The 16,851-nt window shown below is 47.8% G+C and overlaps 1 protein-coding gene across 2 annotated transcripts in view; it reads right to left on the bottom strand.

The window, feature by feature from the left end:
• Positions 1 to 16,851, bottom strand: part of ABCA3 (ATP binding cassette subfamily A member 3) — a 77,275-nt gene that overhangs the window by 41,935 nt on the left and 18,489 nt on the right. For both annotated transcript variants that reach the window (XR_010917305.1, XM_067534066.1), the window contains exons 2-5: positions 16,398 to 16,490; positions 7,150 to 7,414; positions 5,135 to 5,262; positions 2,919 to 3,084 (exon numbers count right to left, since the gene is read on the bottom strand). Coding sequence is in view for 1 of the 2 variants with exons in the window: in XM_067534066.1 (XP_067390167.1) it covers positions 2,919 to 3,084; positions 5,135 to 5,262; positions 7,150 to 7,414; positions 16,398 to 16,451 (613 nt within the window). In the remaining variant the exon portion in view is untranslated. The remainder of the gene's footprint in view (positions 1 to 2,918; positions 3,085 to 5,134; positions 5,263 to 7,149; positions 7,415 to 16,397; positions 16,491 to 16,851) is intronic.

Below are 16,851 nucleotides of genomic sequence, written 5' to 3'. Positions count from 1 at the left end.
TAACGTTGCCATACCTGACCAGACCCATGCTCCATCTAGTCCAGTTTCCCATCTCCACAAGGGCCAAAGCAATACACCTCTGAGGAGGGTGCTAGAGCCCCTGCAATGGAGAACTACGGAATACCTGCTCCATAGGGAACAGGTCTTCTGAACCCTTTCAGTTAGTGCTTGGTTAATGTTCTGAAGCCTGGCAGTTTATCTCCTTTATTATTCATACAAAAGTCCAACCTGTTTTAAACCCTACTAAGTTCTTAGCCTTGGTTCTTTTTATTTTCTCGTTACTTGCATTATGTTGGGCCCCAGCTGAGATCTGGGACCTATTGCACTTCACACTGTACACACAGAGAAATAAAGAAATAAAAGAAATAAACTCGCACTGAAGAACTGATTATCTAACAGACAAGTGGTGGGAGGAAAAGAGGCACAATCAGATGAAGTAACAGGAGCCAGGTCACCCCGTAGGTCAGAACCCATCTCCTAGATCCCAATCTAGTGCCCTACCACTAGTTCACATAGCCGCTATAATCAGTCTTGTGGCAAGGAGTTCCAAGGGTTAATTTAACTGTTTTAAAGGAACAGTTCCTCTGCTCAGTTTTATATTGGTTGCCTTTTGATTTCACCGCACGACAATGCACTCACCCCAGTAAGACAGAGTGGGGTAACACTAGCTCGGAGTGTGACGGAGTTGAATTGGAGTCTCAGGTGACAGACCTTCTAATGCGGTACACTTAGAGAGGTGCAGCATATGGCTCCCTCACAGCTTACGGTTCCCCCGAACCACAAGAGCTAGTTTTCTGAGATCTTACTCCTTCAGATCTTAAAGGTTTTCTATTGACCTTAGAGAGGACAGATGGCCCAATAATCAGGCCACTAGCCAGGGACTCAGGAGACCCAGGTTTATTTCCACACTCTGCATGACCCTGAATGCCACTAAACCTCTCCATGCCGCCGTTCCCCATCTGTAATAAATGGGGATCACAGCACTGCCTTGCCTCACAGGGGCATGGCGAGGAAAAATATGTTAAGGATTGCAAGGTGCTCAGCTACTCCAGTGATGGGAAACACAAGTGCCTTAGATAGGCTCTGCCAGACGAAGGCAGCAAACAGGTAGAGATACACCACACTCCCTTTCTGCCATTGCCCAATGGAAATAAAAGGGGACGGAGGTGGAACCAGTCAGCAGAGGGGCTAATTGATGCTCCCTGGAGCCATGCTGGAGAACCCTGCCTCCTTAGGTAGCAGGATACGTCAGAGGAGGTAAAGCCGATGGGTGTGGAGGAGCTCACTGCAGCCTCTTCCCAGCGGTGAAATAATGAACAAACTGCTAGTCTGTTGTCAGCGTAAAACTGGGTGAACACACACACACACACACACACGCACGCATGCACACACGCAGTCAGAAATGCCACTGAGGGGATCTGTAGGGAATTACACCCACATCTTCTGCCCCACCTGGATGGACAGAAGCCTTGAGGACGGAAGTGCCCGACTCAGCCTGTCCAGGTATTTTAGTAGGGGAAGGATGGCTCAGAAAATCAGCTTCCACGCTGGCCTCAAGATGCCAGCTCTCGTGAGCAGCATTTCATTACAGCTCCCAACATGCCTCTGCGTCCAGAGAGCCAGCCCACAAGGGAGATACTGGAAAGCTTTTGTGTTTTGCTACTACAAGAACATAAAGACGCCAGGCTGGGTCAGGGCAACGGTACATGTAGGCCAGGGTCCTGTCTGCTGACAGTGGCCAATGCCAGGTGCTTCAGAGGGAATGAATAGAACAGGGCAATTATTGAGTGATCATCCTGTCAGCCATTCCCAGCCTCTGGCACACAGCAATCCCAGCCTATCCTGGCTAATAGCCAATGATGCACCGATCCTCCATGAACTTATCTAGCTCTCTTTTGAACCCCATGATAATCTTGGCTTTCACAACATCCTCTGGCAAGGAATTCCACAAGTTGACTCTTCATTGTGTGAAGAAATACTTTCTTTTAAACCTTCTGCCTATTAATTTCATTTGGTGACCCCTAGTTTGTGTGTTATGAGGAGTAAAGAACACTTCCTTATTTACTTTTTACACACCAGTCATGATTTTATAGACCTCTATCATATCCCCCCTTAGTCATCTCTTTTCCAAGCTGAAAAGTCAGTCTTATTAATATCTCCTCATATGGAAGCTGTTCCATACCTGTAATCATTTTAGTTGCCCTTTTCTGCACCTTTTCCAATTCCAATACATCTTTTTTGAAATGGGGTGACCAGATCTGCACACAGTATTCAAGATGTGGACGTACCATGGATTTATAAACAGGCAATACGATATTTTCTGTCTTATCTACCCTAACATTCTGTTAACTTTTTTGACTGCCGCTGCACACTGAGTGGATGTTTTCAGAGAACTATCCACGACTCGAAGATCTCTTTCTTGAGTGGTAACAGCTCATTTAGACCCCATCATTGTATGTATAATTGGGATTATGTTTTCCATTGTGCATTACTTTGCATTTACCAACACTGAATTTCATCTGCTGTTTTGTTGCTCAGTCACCCAGTTTTGTGTGATCCCTTTGTAACTCTTCACAGTCTGCTTTGGACTTAACTATCTTGAGTAGTTTAGTATCATCTACAAATTTTGCCACCTCATCCTTTTTCCAGATAATTTATGAATATGTCGAACAGCACTGGTCCCATTATAGATCCCTGGGGACACCACTATGTATCTCTCTCCATTCTGAAAACTGACCATTTATTCCTCCCCTTTGTTTCCTAACTTTTAACTAGTTACTGATCCGGAAGAGGACCTTCCCTCTTACACCTCTAGCTGAACGGTGTAGAAACGTATGTCATACAGGACATCAGCCTAGATGTTCACAATGGTCCCTCCTGGCTTTGGAATCGATGAATCTCTGTGAGATCCTGCTCACCTGGTGTTCCCCCATCAGCGAACTTGGCTTCTCGTGGGCCCGGTAACTGGAAGAGTGGGAACAGGTAGCTGGTGTGCCAGTCACGGTCAAGGTTGGGGTTCAGGCCGGTCTGCTCGCTCCGGGGTGCATTCCTAGGGCTGTATTTGAAGCGCAGCTGGTAATTAACCTACAAGGCAACAGAATGAGACGGGTGTTGGGGTCAGGAAAAAAAACCAGGGGGATTGTGGAGGAAGCAGTGGAGAATCACAGCATGAGAGAGACCATCCGTTTGAGAAGAAAAGGGAGGTGTCTCAGAACACCACAAAGCACCATTGGGGGGTCCTGTCTCTGGCCTGCACAGGTGAAGGGACACCATCACCCCTACCCTGCATTTGGGGTGCTGGGCCAGGGAAGGTGCTGTCTTTTATATAGGTCTCTAGGTACTTTTATGGCCCCTTTGTGAGTCTTCCCCAGGAGCTCTGCAAACAAATCAGATGTAGACTCCTTGTTCTATTGTATAAGTGAGACAGAGGTAGAGAGAAATTTTTCCTTTACTGTTATGATAATGATATAGTACTGTTTAGTGTGGTGTAAGTGGACTCCATCGTCTTAGTTTCTTGAAGTGAGCTCTTTCCTGAAACTTGTACTATTGAACCTAAAAATATCTTGATAAATTCCCTTTGTGAGAGTGAGGAATGCATGTGCAGGGCATAAAAAGACACCAACCTAAACTGCTTTAACAACAGAAAGGGGCGTAAAGACACCGACTGCCATCCTAACCCCGAAGAATACCTATCAACGACCCTAAAGTGCAAATTAACCACCCTAAAGTACAGAAGGATCCACACTGGGAACAAATAAAGTACAGAAATAAGAGAATAGTCACGTTTTCAATTTGCTGGTGATTAACAACTATACTGAACCTAGAGACAGCAGGACACAGCAAGGCCCATAGACTTATATGAAAGCCAGCAAGTATAAAAGATGGGTAAAAACATGGAAACTTTGGGTCTCATTCTGCAATTGTCACCTTGGAGCATCGGATTCGCGACTAACAGAGGCCTGGCTCCCTCCTTGTGCCCAGCCTACTTGGCCACTAGGCTGGCTCAAGCAATGCATAAAAGGACTGGTAATTATATCACACCAGCTTGCCGAACTTTATGAATGTGTGTGTTAATGTGACTGCTTTTTGATAGTACAATAAACATGGCATATTGTCTTGTCCCCCTAAATAAGATCCTGCTAGTCTTTTCTTATACAAACACCTTCAACCTAGGTACCATCCTTTACCACTGAGGCACTAGGAACCGCTGTGCTTATGAGCGTCTTTAGAATCATAGACTTCTAGAAGATGAGGGTTGGAAGGGACCTCAGGAGGTCATCTAGTCCAACCCCTTGCTCAAAGCAGGACCAACCCCGACTAAATCATCCCAGCCAGAGCTTTGTCAAGCTGCGCCTTAAAATCTTCTAAGGATGGAGACTGCACCACCTCCCTAGGTAACCCATTCCAGTGCTTCACCACTCTCCTAGGAAAAACTTTTTCCTAATATCCAACCTAGACCTCCCCTACTGCAACTTGAGATCATTGTTCCTTGTTCTGTCATCTGCCACCACTGAGAATAGCCTAGCTCCATCTTCTCTGGAACCCCCTTTCAGGTAGTTAAAGGCTGCTATCAAATCCCCCCCTCACTCTTCTCTTCTGCAGACTAACCAAGCCCAGTTCCCTCAGCCTCTCCTCATAAGTCTTGTGCTCCAATCCCCTAATCATTTTTGTTGCCCTCCGCTGGACTCTCTCCAATTTATCCACATCTTTTCTGTAGTGTGGGGCCCAAAACTAGACACACTACTCCCGATGTGGCCTCACCAGTACCGAATAGAGGGAAATAATCGCTTCCCTCAATCTGCTGCCAATGCTCCTACTAATGCAGCCCAATATGCTATTAAGCCTTCTTGGCAACCAGGGCACACTGCTGACTCAGATCCAGCTTCTTGTCCACTGTAACCCCCAGGTCCTTCAGCTACCAATGGGTAGCTTCTTTGTAACCATGGTTTCTGGAACTAGCCCCACACTGAGGAGAGAGCCGCTTTTGGCACAATATCATCATAAGTGGGATGTCCTCCCTCTTGCGTCACCTTGGGCAGCTGTGGGGGATCACCATACAGTGCCCAGTGACGCTGGCCTTTGTGACAGGGAGGACAGCCACTTCTGAAAGGTTCTGGCCTGTAGATCCGCTTACCTGGAGTGGCAAGGGGTCTTTGCTCTGATTGAAGCAGTGTTTGAAAACGAGGGCGGCCAGCACATCACCCGAGCGGTTATCAAATTTCACATAGTCCTCAAACTCTCTCTCCGAGGGGAAACCTTGAGCTGCAGAGGAAGGAAATCCACATAGTGAGTCGCCCGATCGAGAGAGTGGGTCACGTGGCTGCGAGGGGGAGCGTTGGGATGGTTCCAAACCAAGGACTCTTGGGTTCAGTCCTGACAGGCTGCCTGGCGAGCATGTGGTGGGCGGCACCGAGCAGCAGTTGGCAGGACTTTATCAGAGCTCTGCTTTGACTCTGTCTCCCTCTTGAAGGCAACTCCCTGCATGATGCCCAGTCCCCACCCATGCTGGAAGTGCCAGCGCCTGGTACCAAGGGGTTATGTTCTTCTCCTGTCACAACAGAGGAAGCTCTCCCCTGACACAGTACTTAAAGAACAAACAATGGGAGAGTTTGGTTCATGCATGTGAAAGCACAGCCAGACTTGGACTCCGCAGAGGCAAGGCCTGTATGAGTTTCCCCCAAAGAGTTAAACCAGCTCAGCCCTGCCTTTTGCAGCCAACAATTACATGACTCTCCCTAGACCAGCTTGCCAAAGCCATCACGTGACAATGCTTTTGGGACAGATCTTCTAGGGCTAGAGGGGGTACTTCCAACAAGGCTCAGGCACACGAGTGGGGAATCTTGAATTGCTGCTGCCCAGCTGTAGCTAGTGTGTAGCTACCCAGAGAACTTCACTCTCCAAGGTGGCACCTGGCACCTTTTACTGGCATTAAACTAACTCAAAGACAGAACATAGCAAATGTTGGCTGAAGGTGGAAGATCAGGTCCTGCTCCCATCGTGTTTCTGTCATTAAAGAGATGCTGCCAACTTGGAAGCCTAAGCAATATGAAAAGTGAGTTAAAAAGCAATTTCTGGATCCAGCCTCAAGTCCCCTGACCCTCCACTGTCCTATTTTTAAAGCTTTTTCTTTCTAGTGCTGTGTGAAAGACCCATGCTAACCATAGGACAACACAGATCATGAGAGCCGATGGAAAAGGGAATTTCCATCCCGTAGGAAATTCCAACATCCGCTTGTTTTCCAAATTGGAATGAAAAGTCAAAATCTACCATGAAATCAAACTTCCAAAATATTTAATTTCAGAAACATTCAAAATGACCACAAAAAATATTGCAATAAGGTCAGAACATTTTGTTTAGACTTTATATATCACAACAAAACACAGGAGTCGAAATGAAGCTTTTCCATAATTTCCTATCGAAAATTTTGGCAAAACTGAAATGTTCCTGCAAACCATTTCCATTTAGTTGAATCGCATTTGTAACAGAAATTTTTCAACTAGTTCTACCTATTAGAGAGGGAAACCAGTGAAACTGTTTAGACAAAGTGCTGTCAAATGCATGAAATAAATAAGCAACATAAAGGAGATTGCTAATTTTTCTAATTTCATTCTGTTTGAGAATCTCAGGTACTACTTTAACAGTAGGCAAAACGTTTCCAGACAGAAGTCTGATTTTTAAGTGGACTACTTTAACTTCAATAGCAGACGCCTCAGCTTTTTTTCTTAAAATGAAACTAGCAACATCATTTGCACCTGGGGCCTGAACCAGATTTTGAACTCTGGACCCTAGAAATGATTAACCTAAAGAAATTTTCATTCCCTTTTGATGCTTAATTCATGATAGGTAGAACATTCTGCCCATAGATCCCAGTTCAGCAAAGCACTTATGCACATGCTTAGCTTTACAAGCACTTCCATAATCTCATCTCTCTTCAGCAAAGCACTTAGTCAATAAAAAGAACGTGCTTAAGTGCTTTCCTGAATAAGCTTATATACAATATGTGCCCACACACCATAAAATCATAGAAGATGAGGGTTGGAAGGGACGTCAGGAGGTCATCTAGTCCCACTCCCTGCTCAAAGCAGGACTAACCAGTTTATACATTTAAAAGACCTTCCCTCCCTCCAGTAACCTCCAACCCACTCTAACCTTTGATATTGATGTGTAAAGCCTTTTCTACAGCCTCGGCAATGCTCTTCACGGCAGTGCTGTTGGAGGGGATGTAAGCCAGCTCCCAGGGGTTTGCCTGCTGCCGGTGATGGAAAAACCATGGCAGCTCATCCACTGACAGCCTGCGGTAGATAGTGGCGTTGGGGTGGCTGATGGAATGCACTCGGTGACGAAGCGCAATGAGGATTGCGGCAAACAGCAACGGCAAACAGATTTCTATGACCGTTACCAAAATCTGTCGCTTCTGCAGGAGAAATGAGGGAAAACAGGTTAGACTGGCAGAAAGGGGATCAAATTAGCACTGGAAAGGAAGTTACAGTTCACACGCGCCAGTGCTACGCAGTGCATCAACTGCATTTCACTGCAGTCATAGCCAGAGGCAAAAGTAGTAATCATTATTTGTATTGCATTGGCAGCGGGACCCCGATCAAGTCAAGACCCCATTGTACTAGATGCTGTACAGGCAAAGTGAAGAGACAGGGCCTGCCTCCAAGATCTTGTAATCTGGGTTTTGTGGCACAAAGCACAAGGTAAATAAGCCAAACGGACATGGGGAGTTAATAGTGAATAAATCAAGTTTGCAGCCTAGCCATTGTCAGCTAGCAAGATTTGATGAGTGCTCCTGCATCTGTCAGGACTTAACAACTCATGACATGTCGTTCCCCACCCTCCCAAACTCCATTCTGCTTTTATTAAGTCATTCTCAGTCAGCACCAGCATTTCCCACGTATGTTGCATGCACTGCAATCAAAGAATGCATGTCAGGAGGTTATTGCACCTCTTTGTTATGCACAGATAACCCTTCCTAAAGGTAAGGACAATTGCATGCAAGAATCAAACAGTAAATACAGTGCTTTCCCCTTGAGAATCTCTGGGCATGCCACAGACATCAAATTAAACTTCTTGTAAAGAGGGAAAGGGAGGCTTGGTGATTGATCACCACTGGGGTGAAGAACAGCCGCTGTTCACCAGTGCAGTGCACAGCAGCAACACCCAATAGCTTAGGGCCAGGAATGCAGAACAATATTACAGTCAAATAGAAAAAGGAGAAGAATGGAACAAGTGGAGCTGGAATAAAGTCAGAGCACTGGAAGGTTAATTCCTCTCCTCTAGCACAAAGTGGTCTTTAGTGGGAAGTGGGTGAGCCAGGGGAAGGAAAGCCTCCTACAAAGTCACCAACACCACTTCTTGCAACATCTCAGCCATTCTCTGGAGGCCACCCATCAAAGCACCGAGTCCGAGGAGCTGATGAGATCTGACAGGTTCACAGCACAAAGTGGAATAGCTGCAGCATACAGCAGGGCATCAAGGGTAGCAGGAATCTGACCAGCACAGAACATGCCCAGCAGCACTGGAATCTGATGGTACATCTGCCAAGTCACCTCATTTGGTTTCATATGTAAATACTGGACAGTTTATAGTATAACACCACCGCAGCTCCAAGCAGGACAGACAATCCCACCACATCTATAGTGGTTAAAGGCAATTAGCTGTCACCCATTCCAACCCTAGATGCAACAACATTTTTATATAGCACTATAGGTGTTGCATGCCCCCCATATTGCATGGAGAATGTGTCTGCCTCAGAGGTTTGTCTACAGTAGAGTTTTAAGCTCGGGTTAATTGAGCTGACATTTAACTCGAGTTAACACATGAGAATGTCCTATTCTAGACACCCCCCATCCCAGGCCACAAAGGTTTGTGGCATACCCTGAGGCTGGGTCTTGGAATAGAAGCTTGTAGACTATGCAGACATGATAACTAACAAGTTAATTGGCATTAAAACCTCAAGTGCAGTCATACCCAAAGTGTTAAGCACCACACACAGCAAGCCAAGTTATTCTGCCGCAATGTTTCCCTGACTCCATGGGATGCCCCATTTGCAAATGTTAATACTTTACTGTGTCTATTGCTTTATGATTTCCAAAAGGCCATACAAACATTACCCTCCACAGAGCCATCCCCAGCTGGTAGCAAAGTATCATCCCCCTTGTCCCGCTGTCTGGAGTGGCTCACGACTGGGACCTGGCCTACACTTACCGGGCGATTCAGCTGCAGGTGACGGGAGTTACGCAAGCTACACAGAGTAGCTTGCGTAACTCCCGACAACTGCTGTGCTTCCGTTCTGTGCGGCGTCTTCACTGCACTGCGCCGATGGGAGCCACATTCCCATCAACGCAGCGCTATGTGTGGTGGTTTTACTGCGTTGACGTCTGGATCGACTGAGCAGATCCAGCTCTGCAGTTTTGCGCTGGAGTTTGTTTTTGAAGTGTTTTTGTTGAAGTCTGGCAACTTTCAAGTCCGTTACTGAGTGTTCAGGAAGACTGAAGTGCTCTTCTACTGGTTTTTGAATGTTACCATTCCTGATTTGTGTCCATTTATTCTTTTGCGTAGAGACTCATATGCAAACTTGACACTATCAGACTAAGTCTGAACAGAGACTGGGAGTGGCTAGCCCACTACAAAAAATAATGTTCCCTCTTTTGACATTCAAACCTTCTCATCAACTGTTGTAAACGGCCTCATCCACCCTGACTGAATTAACCTCGTTAACACTCGCCCTCCTCACTGTGATGTAACTCACCCTTCCTTGCATGTGTATATACACCTACCAAACTGAAGTTTCCACTTCATGCATCTGACAAAGTGAGTTTCTGCCCACGAAAGCTTATGCCCAAATAAATGTATTAGTCTTTAAGGTGTCACAGAACTCTCGCTGTTTTACTATGTAAATGTTTGCTGTGGCATTGTGATAGGAACAGATAAGTGAAAACAATGCATGTAACATCCCATTAGTTCTATGAAGTTTAAACACCCAAAAAAACACTAACACATTTACAATTGTTTTGCTCTAAACACGTGAATTGACCTGAATACATTCTAGCATGACCTGTCAACCAGCCTCACAGTCCTTATTTTACAGATGGGGAAACTGAGGCACGGCGAAATGAAGTGACTTGCCCAAGGTCACTCAGTAAATCGGTGGCAGAACTGGATTAAATGTAGCGTTCCAGGCCCACAGGCCCAGTTCCAGGCTCAACCCACCAGACCACATCACCTGATTAAGGCCTTTATCCCATGCCTGTTGAAGTCAATGAAAATCATTCAATGGGCTTGGGATCAGACTCCTAATAGAGAAGCTACTTTAAGCATAAGGAGCAGTGGGAAAAGATAAGTGAAGTTGGGACTGGGTAGAGGAACAGCTAGAAAAGACATCCAAGGAAGCAGGGGAGGCAGACAAGAGTTGATGTACAAGTAGGAACAGGGAATAGCTGTGCTGAATCTTGAACATGAAGGAGAATGGAAGCGAGTAAAGGTATCTGAGGCTACATCTACACTTAAAACATTACTGCCACTGCAGCGCTTCAGCGTGGATACCTATGACAGCAACGGGAGGGGCTCGTCCATCACCGGAATAGATCCACCTCCCAAGGAGCGGTAGCTAGCGCTGTCTACACAGGGACTTAGGTCGACAACTACAGTGCTCAGGGATGTGGATTGTTCACACCTCGAGCAACGCAGCTGGGTCAATCATTTTCTGGTGCAGACCAACCCAGAGAAGGAGATGAAGGAAGAGACGGTAGGAATTAGATGATCTGAGGGGGCCGGGTTACCAGAATCTTGGCGGCAGCATTTAGGATATACAGAAGGGGAGAGAGAGGAAGGGCAGGAAGCTGGTGACAGGACACAGCATCATTATACTGTGTCGTGCCAGTCTTACAGTGGTTAGAACGAGACGGGAGAACCAGGACCCCACAGATTCTATTCCCAGTCGTGCCACTTCCTTGCTATGGGACTTCACACAAGTCACTTTGCCCCCCTCTGCACACTGATAAAACTAGCAGAATGTCTCAGGGGAGTGCAGCCTAGGGGATAGAGCACAGGGACTCGACACCTGGGTTCTAATCTGCCACCGGGTTGCTGGGTGACCTTGAACAAATTACTTCACTTACCTCTGCCTCTTTCCCCCTTTGTAAAGTGCTTTGAAATCTACTGATGAGAAGTGCTACAGAAGAGCGAGGGATTATTTACATTCTTCACTGGGGCAAAGGGAGGCTTAATTAAGGGTTGTGAAATGCTTTGAGATCCCGAGAAGAAGGTAAGGTGTCATGACTCAATTTGTTGTTCAGCCTGTTGTTCAGCCTGTTCAGGTGACCCAGCCCTAGCCTGGAACACCACCGGGAGCAGTCATCAAGCTGTTAAATCCTCTCCAGCCTGGGGTGCCATTTGTGTAACTGATTGTTGGGAGCAGCAAATTCGGCCCACAAGCACATCGAGTCACGTTAGGATTGATCACAAGTTACGTCCAAGGGCAGAACAGGAGTTGGTTGGATTGTCAGAAGTTTCATGCTGATGCATTTCATAATCCCTATTGAAAGGATCGATTGATGCACCGTAGATGAACCTTGATTAGCTCTGTCATGCCGTCTGAATCAGAAGCTCCGATTGCTCCCTTCTACACCAGTCTCGCGTTGGGGATGTCACACTGGTTAGATTGGGGGAGGAGGGGCATTTGTCATATTCGTTAACATCAGTGTGTCAAAATCATAATAATTCATGTGAGGTGTGCCATGTCAGGTACTGTTAGAAAGATTATAATGTGCTAAGTCAGATGACAATACTTATGTTCATGTGTTATATCTGTGATGGAAGTTATGGACCTATTTGATGCACCTGTGTTTCAAACTATGCTGTATAAGACACACCCCAGACAGAGAGGCGGCAGGACAATAACCCGCTTAATGACCCATCAAAACCTTTACAGAAGCAAAGGGCCCAAGAAGAAACTAAAGGCATACCTGAAGAGTTACCAGGATTGGCCCATGTGACTCTGGACTCCATTTTAGCTCCTGTAAATTTCCGCATGACCAAAGACAGAGGGTATATAAAATCAAACCACAGAAACCATTTTGCCTTCTATCCTGAGCTTCAGTGCCACCCACCAGTGCTGGGAGAATCTGCTCTCCATTTACAGCCTGCCCTGACCTGGCATTTTCAGGAGGCTGCCCTGGGCACGGATGGGTCACACGCTCTTCATGGGTGTGTGTTGATATTCTCCCTCCCTCCACCATTCCTAGATTTTTAATTCTTCCTACAATGACCGACTCCTTCTGGGCCTATAACAAACACGAACAAATGCAACATGGCAGCCTTTTCTGGTTCTTACACCAGACCTTATCCTCCGTACCCGCCATCCCCATAGTACCTTCACCAACGCACAAATATGAGTTGAGCTTATTCTCACAACCACCCTGTGCGGTGGGGAAAGATCACCCCATTCTTCAGATGGGGAAGACAAGTGATTAAGTGACTTGGACAAGGTCACACAGGGAATCTGTGGCAGAGCTGGGAACTGAGACCTGGTCTGCATCCTGCTCCAGAGCCTTAAAGACCATGCTTCCTTCTCCAACTGTGAGGCACACCCCTAGCAAGAAAGGCAATGGAAAGACCTGCCTGGTTATGAATTTGTTTGTTGTTTCCTCAAACTACTGCTGATAAAGTACAAATTCCTCTCCCTACTTGAGTCCCCTGCTCCAGCCACTGCTGCCCAGCTGTGCAGGGAAGGCTGGGGGGCCTATTCCAGATGTGCATGCACCCCCAGGGAAGGTAGAACCTCCCTGCCCACAAGGGGCCTAGGACATGCATGCTGTGGATGGCACCAAGGCTGGAAGAGGCTGAGGCCTGTGAGCAATTCAGGGGCCCCGAGGTAGGGGACATGAGGAGAGGGGGACAGTCCGGCTGTCTGTATCCTACTGGGGCCACCTGCCCAGAGCATATCCCAGGAGCAACAGGGTGCCTGGCCAGGATGGGCTCCTGGACACCCGGCATCCATGGAAATACTGTTTGAGGGGCTGGCAGCACAGCCAATCCTGCCCGATGCCCTTGGCACCCAGCAACCACTGCCAGCGCATCTGCCAATGTTTCGATTCCCCTGGGTGAGCGAACAAGCTGCCCTGCATCTGCCTGGGGCTGGGAAGGAGAGATCTGAGCGGTGGCTGCCTCACTTACGCACTTACCAGCGATCAGCCTGTTGTTTTCTGTACTCGCAGGTTTGGGAATCAATGGAATGATTGACATTTTATGGGCCAAATTCAACTCTGGGGTAAACCGACTGTAGTCCCTGGAGTTACGCCCAGTACGACCTGGCCCTGCATGACTGGGGCAGGGGAAGAAGCGTTTCATGCTCAAAGTGAGGGTTGTAAACGTCTGATGGTTTTATAACAACATTCCCCTGGCAGCAGGCTGTCTGCAGGGCCCCATCATTGTATTAACTCTCTAATTGTCTCCTGGACCATGTCCAAAATCGTCATCTGGCTCCGTAAACTGAACCACTACACACTGGCCACTGCTGGACTTTGCTAGTGCTCAAGCGAGTTCTGTAATCAGTAGCTCAGGAGGTCACAGAGCAGCAAACAGGGTCTCAGCTACGGCTGTCTCGTCTTGGCGCGAGTCACATGGACCCAGCTCCAGATACAGAACAGCCGTTGTCACTGCCCTGTTAATCACTTGCGAGTTTTATTTCTTGAATCAGAGCATCTTTTCCTGACCGGGAGGCCCGGGAGAAAAACAGCCCTTTGGTAGATCCAAGCCTAGCTTCCTATTAGGGGGAACTAAATCCAGAGAGGCGTATCCCCAGCCCTATAAGAGCCCTAAAAGAGTGACCCACCCCCAAGGTTGTTTGCTTGGAGTGCAGTGCTCCCGGTCTGAGGAAACCTCTGAAGAACAAAGGTACAGCCCCAGCCCATGCTCTGCCCACCAGAGCAGGCAGTCTCCCAGCACAAAGAACATCAGACAATGGATAAGGGAAGTGAAGCAAGTTCAAAACGAAGTCCTAGGCTGCTGGCTCCCTGTGATGCCCAGGATGTGCTGCGGCAGTCAGGACAGGATATTAGTTGCATCACCGCAGTGCCTTGGAGCCCTCTGCACGGACCAGGACCCGCTGTGGGTTAGGGATCACTTCAAACACGTAATGCTTTTAACAGTAAAAACAAGCTACAGATTCCGCCTCCACCTCCTGCCCCACCACCCACGGCAAGGGCCGGCTCCATGCTCCAGAGGCATTGCAGGGGAGCTGGCATAAATGAGCCTCTGCAAGTTTGAATGGTGAGTCAGGGGAGGAGCAGGAAAGTGGCCCTAAATCAGCAAGAGGCCAAAGGAGCCCAGTGCTGTTTGAGCTGCTGTCTGAGGGATGGCCCATTGACCCTTTGCTCACTGGGGATGGCCAGTCCGATTAGGAGCTTGCATGTCTCATTGCTGGCCAGTTTCCAGAGACACAGCTGGGCTGACAGGAGGGGCTCCATCAAGAAAGAGAGAGGCTCTGACATGCTGGATCAGGCGTCCTGAAGGGAGCCAGATCTAACCCAACCAGCTGGTCAGTGCCTCTCCTCGCTCCAAAGAGGCAGGGGAGTAAGCAGCCACGAGGGGCAGAGCTGAGCTGGCATGGAGCCATTCCTACTCTAGAGGCAGCCAGCAGAGGAGGCCAGGTGGGTGGAAAGCAGGAGGTTCTCTTCCTCTTTTAACAGCCACCGCAGGGTCTTTCTGGCCAGTGGAGAGGCACCACATTCACGCCTCTCCCAGCATGAGTGCGAAGGGTATGGCGCGAAGAACAATTCTTAGAGCAGGGGTGTCAAACATCCAACCCACAGGCCAGATATGGCCCACCAACCTTTTTGGTCTGGCCCATGGTGGCAGTGCGTGCTGCTGCGACATCTCGCGGCGTTGTACTCTCTGACAGCGTCGCGCGCTGCCACCAGAGAGTACAACGCCGCGAGATCTTGCAAGGTCACGTGCTGCCACGAGGTCTGTGTACTCTGGCGGCAGCGCGTGGAGCACTTAATGCACAAGGCACAGCGCTCCAAAAGGCGGGAGAGGGACAGTGTGGTCCTGGGGCATCGCGCAGTACTATAATTCTTAATCATTGATCGATTCTTTCATTTAATCGTAAAAGAGTAGTAGTTGTAGAAGTGAATTTACTGCAGTTTTTATATGGCTGATATCTAGCAAATAAAATATACTACTACATAAAAATGGTTGTGCCTAGTATTTCGATTTATGGTATGTATGGCCTACTTGAAGTACATTTAATTCAAATCTGGCCCACCATAGCAAATGAGTTTGACACCCCTGTCTTAGAGAGTGACAAAGTTACCAGCATGTCCGGACTCTGACCAGCTAAAATTCTACCCATCTACTGCCTCCCCGTGGGCAAGGTTGAGCCTTATGGCCCTTCGATTTTTTTAAAATCAGAATGTTGTGTTTGAAGAGGTGATGCAGGGGCAACCGACGAGAATTTTCGTGAGATGAATCTTTCTACAGGATCATTGGATTAGCCACTTCCTCCAGCCAGTGCCTCTTTCAATCCGGCTAGAGACATTGAAGGGACCAGCCCTTCCCTTAACCAATCCCACCGCTCTCCGCTTGGCCCTGCTTCCACCATGCCCACAAGCAGCAGGTGTTTCAGAGAGTTTAAATGAGAGGGAGGTGGGTGGAGAACAGGGGTTGGGAGCGTGTCCCTTGCACAAAGGGCAGCACAAGAAAAAACACACACGCACCCTGATGAATTTGGTCAGCAGCTTCTGATGAGTTCCCTGCTCTGCCCATAGCACATGCTGCGTTCGGGGAGCAAAACAGGACGGAACATTAATCAGCCACCCTGAGCAACAGATCCCAGCTGGGTGTGGGCTGCATGCCAGATTTATGGAATTCCCCCCAACCCTCAAATAAATGCAACATAGAGATCAGGCATTTAAAACAGTGCTCCCTGCTCAGAATCTCAGCAGCTGGAACCTAATGTAAAATCCACAGCACCAATAGGATGAAAGAGACAAGCCAGTGTCCAGCTGCCATGGTCTTACTACTTAGTCGTGCAGAGCTAACAAATTCGATGGCCAGCTGACAGCTAGATGGCCTGTCCCAGAGGGTGTTCTGAGCACACCACAAAGAACCAGAAAATCAACAGGCCAGCCCTGAAACTGACAAGGATTGGTAAATGCAGGGGAAGGGGCATGACAAAACTAAAACAACCCTACCTTCCTCACGCATACACTCAGACAAATCCAGAAGAAAATGAACCCATTCTCCTCTGGATGCTGTCCTGCCCACATGACTAAGGCTCATTGGAACTTGGAGACATACCAGGAGGGTCTAGAGAAGTGACCATGTTTCTCTTAGCCTCATATCCACAACCACCTATTCTCCTCCGCACAGAAAGCCCAGTATGAGAGTACCTGCAAAACGTAGTTCTTCCAGAGAAGCAGCCCAAACTGCCTTAACAGGACCATTCTTCAATCGGAAGGGGAGAGTCACCACTTTCCTGGACTCTAGAAAAAAAGAGCAGTCAGCAGTGAGTGAAATGTACAAAACAAACCCAGGATCATTATCATGGTCAGCTCATGGAGACAGCCACTGAAAAGCCCATGAGCAGATTTCACTTGCTGGTTCTGTTCGCTCTGCCTTATCTAGCTCTTCAGCTGACCCCATCTTGCCCCTTCTCCTGGCGGAGGTAGTATCTATCCAGCATAAGAAGGAACAGAGCAAGTTCCTCCACTCTACCCTGCAACTGTGCTTCAAACCTGACCCGGAGGAACTGCCTTGTGGAATGGGGGAGGAGTTTATGCTTTATAGCCCATTTGTTTTTTGGCCACTGGTGTGATTCCTAGTAAAGTGCTCAGTCATGGTGGG

This window comes from Emydura macquarii, unplaced genomic scaffold, assembly GCF_026122565.2.
Source record: "Emydura macquarii macquarii isolate MOO-44397 ecotype Brisbane River unplaced genomic scaffold, CSIRO-AGI_Emac_v2 contig_3374, whole genome shotgun sequence".
Lineage (NCBI taxonomy): Eukaryota > Metazoa > Chordata > Testudines > Chelidae > Emydura > Emydura macquarii.
This window is presented reverse-complemented; position numbering and strand designations above follow the sequence as displayed.